General features: G+C 34.0%; 1 protein-coding gene across 1 annotated transcript; it reads right to left on the reverse strand.

Moving 5' to 3' along the window:
- Positions 1-393: 393 nt before the first annotated feature.
- On the reverse strand, positions 394-5681 carry LOC115716138 (glutamine--fructose-6-phosphate aminotransferase [isomerizing] 1). Its single transcript, XM_030644873.2, has 11 exons — positions 5154-5681; positions 4106-4278; positions 3756-3864; positions 3343-3488; positions 2708-2872; positions 2089-2449; positions 1748-1998; positions 1560-1674; positions 1198-1453; positions 923-1091; positions 394-793 (listed from the first exon to the last, which is right to left on the reverse strand). The coding sequence occupies exons 1-11, from the start codon at positions 5398-5400 to the stop codon at positions 710-712; spliced, it is 2076 nt and encodes a 691-aa protein (XP_030500733.1). The 5' UTR covers positions 5401-5681; the 3' UTR covers positions 394-709.
- Between the last annotated feature and the right edge of the window lie 2470 nt (positions 5682-8151).

Below are 8151 nucleotides of genomic sequence, written 5' to 3' on the forward strand. Positions count from 1 at the left end.
TTGTGCCTTATCAAAACCCATTTTACCACCCCTAGTTGGATCCTCTTATGGTGATCTATCACTAACCACGTAGGCAAAATCATAAATTAATAGGGTGTGGGAAGAACACCTTAAAAATACAAACGAAACAGTAATTTGAATATTTTCCCACCAAAATTTAAACTTGAAAGGTTAATTGCAAGTAAATTGAGAATTCAAAAACTCAATTAAAAAAGGGACAATTTTGGCCAACTATCTCCAAAAAGGGTATGAGGGGAATCATAATCCTTTGCCAAAGAAATAAAAAGCAATAAAATCATAATCCTTGCCAAAATCACAATAAAATCATAATCCTTGACCAAAAAGGGTATGAAGGGAATCATAATCCTTTGTCAAAGAAAAAAAAAGCATGCCTTTTACCAGAATCCAAACAATTTTTCTTTTTAAACATACATTCTGGTCCAAATAATCTATTAGTTTAGAATCAAACCAAGATTAAGAAAAATAAGAAAAAGAAACATACTTAATATCACAACTTCACTCTGGGTCGAGGGAAGCGAAGGACTAGTTAGTAGTGATGTGTGCCTAATCATTTACAATGGGCTCATATCAAAGGGGTCAAGAATCAATAACGATGTACAATAGTGTTAAAACTCGCTACATCTCAAGATGAGGTGGTGTGTGTTCATTCATGGGGGGTTTTTATGTCTGGTTCAGCAGCTTAATTTCTCTATTGTGTTGTCACACTCTTTGCAAGATTCCGAGGCTGATCGACGTTGAAACCTCTTAAAACAGTGAGATGATAGGCCAACAACTGCAGAAAAGAAGACAAAATTTATTGTTTTAAGTTATGGAATATTTTCAACAATTCTCGTGAAGACATAATACAGCAACACAAACACACAATATTATAGCATATATCAGATTCTAGTGTGAATATTACCTGTAGTGGAACTATATTAACTACTGGTTGAAGACAATCCTCAACTTGTGGAACTTCAATCACTCGACAAGAACCACTGGGGCACACAGAGTCGGCATCTCCTTTTGAACACATCACTATCAATCGGCCTTTGCGAGCACGAAGCTGCTGGATGACAGACTGTTGCTTGCTGACAGAGATTAAAATTGTTAGTTACAAAGTAGGCAACTTACTTCAGACCATGATGGTGAAATGTGACTACTCTACTCCTCTACAATGTCAACAAGGGAACCAACCTGAAACAAGCATCGCGATTAGCAATGACAACAATGGGAAGATTTTCATCAACTAAAGCCAATGGACCATGTTTCATTTCACCAGCAAGTATTCCTTCACTATGCATAAGTGCCACTTCCTTTACTTTCAGAGCACCTTCAAGGGCTGTTGCATAATTGTATCCTCTCCCGAAAACAAGAAGTGACTGCTCGGCAATTAGTTGTTTTGCAAGATCTTTCATCTCTTCATCGAGCTTCAGGACCTCCCTGACTTTGTCTGCAAAAATATAACATAAAAAGGAACAGTTGTAAACCAGTTCAAAAATGTGATTTTTACATTATTTTGTTGATGAAGAAAACATAAAAATCAACTGGATACTTACTTGGCAAGTCAAATAGACCATCTATTATAGCCTCTCTTCTTGCTTGATTAGACATTGTGTCACCACCTATTGCTAGTGCTACCATGGCCATCACGACTATTTGACTTGTGTATGCCTAATAATGAGACAAGTAATGGTTAACCAAGTGTCTGAATGACAAAATAAAGACAATTACTACAATTGTTTACCTTGGTACTGGCGACACCAATCTCGCAACCTGCATTTATATGCACACCACAGTGCGTGTTTCTGGCTATTATACTACCAACAGTGTTTGTTATACCAACACATAATGCACCATTTTCCAAAGCATATTCTAATGCTTGCAATGTATCTGCTGTTTCACCAGATTGACTAACAAAGACAGCTGTATCTTCTCTGTATATCGGTCCCTGTCGATCCAATAGATCACTAGCAATTTCCATGGTAACAGGGATACCTACGTGGTTCAAATGATATAAACAAGAGAGAATGAGATGCGTTTTCTGGAAAAAGAAAAATCATTCACCAAAATGAAAGGCGTACCCACCAGAAAGTTCTTCTAGGATGGGTCTTGCTGCTAAAGCAGCATTATAGCTTGTCCCACACCCAATAAACACAATCCTTCTGCTGCGCCTGATTGTTTTCAGATGATCCTTCAGTCCTCCTAGGAGAACAGTCTTGGCTTTGCAGGAACCTCCTCGGATGAGCCGCCCCCTCATTGTGGTAGTTAGAGAAGCTGGCTGTTCATGAATCTCTTTCTGCATATAATGTTCATATTTGCCTTTGTTTATTTGTTCTACCTCCATCTCAAGTATGGACAATGCGCGTTGAATGGACGCAACTCTTGAAAGGGCACCCCCATGATCGCCTTTTTCTCTATCAAACTTTAGGATCAACACACCTCCATCCTAAAAATATAAGGCATCATATCATACATGTAAGCAAAGAAATTATATGAACTCATATCTCAAGCAAGAAAAGCAAAGAAATAAATTCTCCCAGGATCCACAGAATCATAGTCTAGATTGTCCCCAAGTATTGTACAAAAAATGAATAATCAATTATTCTTATTATTTTCCTGACAAAAAAAAAATTACTATTCTTATTATTTTATTTATTTTACAAGTTCTAGGAGAAAGACAAGAGCCCCTGGAGGTTCAAAATACCTTAAGATGTACTACTTCACCATCCTCAATCACCAGAACTTTTTTTGTGTGCTCAACGACGGCATTAGCATCACTGGATAAGAAGAGTTCTTTAGGATGCCCATTCTTTGAGAGGAAATTATCATCATGAAACGCAGATCCATGATTTAGATCTTCGGACAGTTCCTGACATGACATCAGAAAGTCAATTAAACCTGCAGAAGCACATCTAAGCTGTATCGTCAAAAACTCAGCTCATGCATCTAAGATGGGTTTTCGCCTTTTCAAACAAACATAAATATATAACATGCATAAATTAGATCAAACTCAGATGCTAATAATTAACGGCACCACTGGCTTTCTAGCCATACAAAAGAAATTAATATTCAGCTTTTTCATATATTTTTGTAATTTGTGCATGGAAGAGACAGAGCTCCCTTAAACCAGTGACACATGTTAATGCAAGAAAATATGTGCATATTATGAAAATTGGACATGAATTAAAAAGAATATAGAAGGATCAGCACTGACTAAACTAGAACTCAAACAATGATGAGTTCAAGAAGCTACAGAACATTTAAAGCAATGTAAAAAAAATTCAAAAAAAAAAATAAGATAAATTGTATAAACAATGCATATATTTACATGCAACTCACTTTAACACCAAGAAGCAGCGGACTGCCCCGTTTGCAAGCAATCAACTCATTAGGATAATGCTTGCTTTTGAAAATAAGTGCATAGGCACCTTCAAGGTGCCTCATAACTTCAAGCACAACTTGACTAAATGTGACAGTCTGATCACCTGTGACAAAAACAATTGACACTCTAAGGTTAGAGAAAACACAGTACGAGTATGATAAATTAATCAAAGGTCAAATCTAACTGCTGAATTCGAAGACTACGTAAAGTAATAAGTTAACAATTCAAAAAGTATTCCATTGTGAAAGTACAGGCCATGCAAGTGCCAAAGCAGAAAATATTCATATTTCTCCCTCTTCTGGTCGGGCATATTTCACTTTCACATTGTCATTTACACTTGCAAAAAAGATGCTTAAACCAAAAGAAGTACCTTCTTTATTTGCTTGGTCAAAGACATATTTGGCAAGTTTTGGAATGACTTCCGTGTCTGTCTCAGATTCAAATGTGAACCCATGTCGAACTAGTGTTTGCTTTAAGACCTGAAAACATGCGGAATCAGAGAAAGATCTCGGAAAGAGCCAATGGAGAACTAATTTGGTATAACAATATAGATAACATTCTAAACCCTCAAAAACTTTGGTCAAAATTTACCTTTAATAATAAAATACTCACATAATTTGATCACATTTAAAAAAAATTCTTTTCACTCAAAAGCCAAGCTCAAAACAAAAACAGAAAAAGTGGGGGAGAGAAACCATTCTGCTGAAGTTCTAAGCAAACCTCATAATTAGTAATGACTCCATTATGAACAACCAAGAATTCATTTCCAGGATCCGATGACTGGGGATGGCTATTCCTTGGAGCTGGCTCTCCATGAGTGGCCCAACGGGTATGTGCTATTCCAGCATGGACAGAAAAAGATTCCTCCAAATTAAGTTCCGTTTCAGCAACCTCTGCAAAATTCAGCATTACAATGTGCAACTACTCTGGTAAGTATCATGCTGTAACCAGAATGCCATAAGAGGCGCGAGACAGTGATACACACAGTAAGAAAAGAAAAACAAAATTTGACATTATTAAAGCTTGGAGTGCAACATAATATTCCAGCTTTGAATCATTACTGTCCATATCCCTTTAAATTAACCAGCAGATAAATAAAAAAAGTTGAAACAAAGCCATCCAAAGTTAAACAGTTAGAAATTTGTTAGAACTCTGAACCGAAGACAAGATATTAAGATAAACTCCCAACATCTGAAGATGCACAATTGTACTATAGTTGATGATGAAAGAAAGGAGTGGAAATCATAAAAAATTGGTCTGTTTCTACCATTTAAAGCGATTTTTCAAAGAGGGGCAAGCATGTGAACCCCATTGTTAAAAAAATAAAAAAAAATGGAAAACAATCAATAACTCAAAAAAGAAGACTTCGTTTTGGTTGCAGAATAAAAAAAGAACGTACAATACAATACAAAGTAACCAACCACCATTGGAGAATGTACAATACTTGTGTTAAGTCCACGGGGTCAATACTCCACCGCAAGAATAATTGAATATTGGATTCCATTTTTATTTCTCTTTTAATTCGAAATTGCTCAACTTTAATTGCCAAATTAAATCAAACACAGAAGAAAAGAAAATGACGGATAAAAAGAAAAGGCATGCAATTTGCTCAGACAAAGCGGGAAGATCAACCCGTTAATCTCCCGGGTCGACCCGTAAGTAAACCAAGAGTACTCCAACCTTAATGACTATTTTATTCCCATCATTTTCCCGGGAAACAAACAACCCATAGATCTCCAAAAAAGAAAAAAAAGAAAAAAAAACTGACCATGATAAACTGATTTGACGAGAGACTCGATGTTTCCTTCCTGACGAAAGACGAGCGGATGATGAAAATGGGAGGAAGAGGACGATGGAGGAATGTTTGGATCGGAAGAAAAGGAATCATCAATAGAGATCCCGGCGGAATCATAGCCTCTATACTCCAATCGACGAAGGCCATTAAATAGCACTTGAAGAATATAGCTTCTCTCTCTATTGACGTTGTAATTCAAGTAGGCAAAAATCCCACACATTTTTCCTCCTGACTCACACTTCTTCTTCTTCTGGTTCTGGGTTTAAGCTCCTAAACAGAGGGCATTTAACCAAGAAGGAACCAGCCTGCCTTAGATGTTTGACCTTTGACCTTTCTTCTTTTGATTTTTCTTTTCTCTCGAACAACCAAAAAAATAATATTGGGATTGAATTTATTCATTGCAAAAAAAAAAAAATATTGGGATCTGTAAAATAGACCGACAGTGTGTAAGAACTAGACATTGATGGAGACACACAAATCGGGTCATGGGTCAAGATCCTTGGATTAGGGGTAATCGCAGTGCGGGTGGTGCGGTTTTTAACTATTTTTTCAAACCAATCCGAACAAAGTTTTTTTAATTTTTCAAACCGCACCCGCACCGTGATACTAAAAAACCGCACTGCAAAAAATGATGCGGTGCGGTGCAGTTTCTGCGATTTATGCGGTTTGAACTATCACAATTTTTTTTCTTTTGAAACCATCATAAAATAATTAAACTATCATTAATATAATTATTTCAAAACACTTAAGAAAATACAACAAACTTGCAACTAATAAAAGTTATAACAACAACAATAAGTTAATAATCTTTTTAAAGTTTTAACAACACACCTAAATCAAATAACAAACTTGAAACTCACGTCAAAAAAAAAAAGTAACAAACTTGAAACTAATTAAATTCCAACAACAATATAAATGTAGGGACACGATTTTGTCCCGTGATGTACTTTTACGGAATGTATTCCGTGGTACAATAGATGAGTCTCAGGGTACATTAGATGATTGTCAGGGTACGTTACTATTTTTTAATCCTAATTACTCCTAGATCAATCACAGCCCTCAGATCAAATAACTTCCTCATCTAACTGCTGTCATACATCACGGAATACATTCCGTGAAAGTACAATCACGAGACAAAATCATGTCCTTATAAATGTACAACTAACATACTTTCAGCAATAGATTAAAAATAAAACAAACACAAACTTCCAACTCCAAATTTCAATACACGTGTATGGGCTTGGATTTGTTGCTGCCTTGCTGAGAAGAAGAGAGGGTTTGTGAAGAGTTATGAATTTTGCCCTAAGATCTATGGGCTTAGGTTGGGCTCATATGTATGGGCTTAATTAAATAAATATAAAAAATAAAATTTTAAAACATGCGGTGCGGTGCGGTTTGAATCGCGATTTAATAATTCATAACCGCAAACCGCACCGCACCGCGCGGTTTGGGAAAAATTCAAACCGCAACTACACCGCGAAGAATTTCAAACCGCATTTTTTTGCGGTGCGGGCGGTTTGAGCGGTTTGATGTACACCCCTACCTTGGATATATCATTGAATGGTTGTATTTTTCGGTAAAAAATGATAGGAAAATTCTCTAATCACTTCCCCCAACAATGCACCTTTATCTATTTAGAGTTTTGTTTTGGTTCAATATTTTTTAGGGGAACTACCCTATATACTGTTTTTTTAATTTTATTTTTCAAATTTACAGTTTGAGTTTTTAAAGTGGTTACAACGCTAGTTGCAATAGGGATTTCTATACGATTTTTTGTTCCAATTTAAGTTGCAGAGCTAGTTGCAATAGGAGTTTCTATGTAGAATTCCGTAAAAATACAAAAAAAAAAAAATTGTTTTTAAATGTAAAAATGAAAAAACCTTTTTTTCTATGAACATCTAAGTTGAAGTTATTTAAAACTAGAAAACAAATCGCGCTTTACGTTGCGGTTTTATTTTTTTAATAATATATCAGGTCATAAAAATATATAAAATTTTAATTTTGATATTTCTTTTATTTGTATTTCTAATAATAAAAATTAAAAAATTCTCAAAAAAATTGAGATCTAACAAATAAAAAACAATTGATAAATTTATATATAAAAAAAAATCTATAATTTTAAAATTGTTATCATCACTGCATCTCTCTTTTAGTTACTATTATATTCAAAGTGGATAAGATCTAACAAAAAGACAATCGATAAATTTATTAAGAACTCATCCTATGATTTCATAATCAATATTATTACCATATCTCACTTGTAGTCACTACTACATTTAAACCTAATATCATCACTATTATACCTAAGTGAATCTAGATAAATTTTGACATCACACTATTAAACTTGCACTATTATATATTAAAAATAATCTTTTTGTGTCTTCTATTTTCAATATTTGAAGGTACAAATTAAATCATAAAATAATAAAAAAAATTTGTAGTACATCCCTTAAAAAGAGTTTTCTAATAGACCATTTATGTGCTTCGACATCTACATAAGTTTTTTAGTTCAATTTTCTTTTTGTAATCACGCACACACATTGTAGCTTATTTAGAAACACCTGTAAATTTATTAAAAATTTTGAATAATTTACAGTGTTGAATAATTATATGTAGTATTTTAAATTTTTTTCTTAAAAGAAATTATTTTTATAAAAATAAATTAATAGGATGGTGTAAAAAAATATTACGGTGTTTCCCATAATACATTATTATTATTATTATTATTTCAAGTATCACGTACAACTCATTCTTTATTATTATTATTATTATTGTTATTATTATTATTATTATTATTATATCTTTAATTTTATTTAAAAAAAAATTAAAAACAAAAACGTACACATTAGAGTTAATATTTATTGTTGCTCCTGATTTTGCCCAAAATAAGTAGACCAACCGGATGATGACACATAGATGGAAAGGGTTTAGTGTTTAAATAAATCAGCTAAGTCTCTTTAACAAAAGGGAT

The sequence above is a fragment of the Cannabis sativa genome, chromosome 5 (assembly GCF_029168945.1).
Source record: "Cannabis sativa cultivar Pink pepper isolate KNU-18-1 chromosome 5, ASM2916894v1, whole genome shotgun sequence".
NCBI classification, from domain to species: domain Eukaryota; kingdom Viridiplantae; phylum Streptophyta; class Magnoliopsida; order Rosales; family Cannabaceae; genus Cannabis; species Cannabis sativa.

Bases quoted from the DNA above. Each gene is read 5' to 3' on its own strand.
- LOC115716138 (XM_030644873.2), bottom strand. From the start codon at position 5,400: ATGTGTGGGATTTTTGCCTACTTGAATTACAACGTCAATAGAGAGAGA. The intron at 4,279-5,153 runs GTCAGTTTTTTT...TGAATTTTGCAG, and splicing joins CGTCAAATCAGTTTATCATG to AGGTTGCTGAAACGGAACTT. The intron at 1,454-1,559 runs GTAAGTATCCAG...ATATTTTTGCAG, and splicing joins TGGTCTATTTGACTTGCCAA to ACAAAGTCAGGGAGGTCCTG.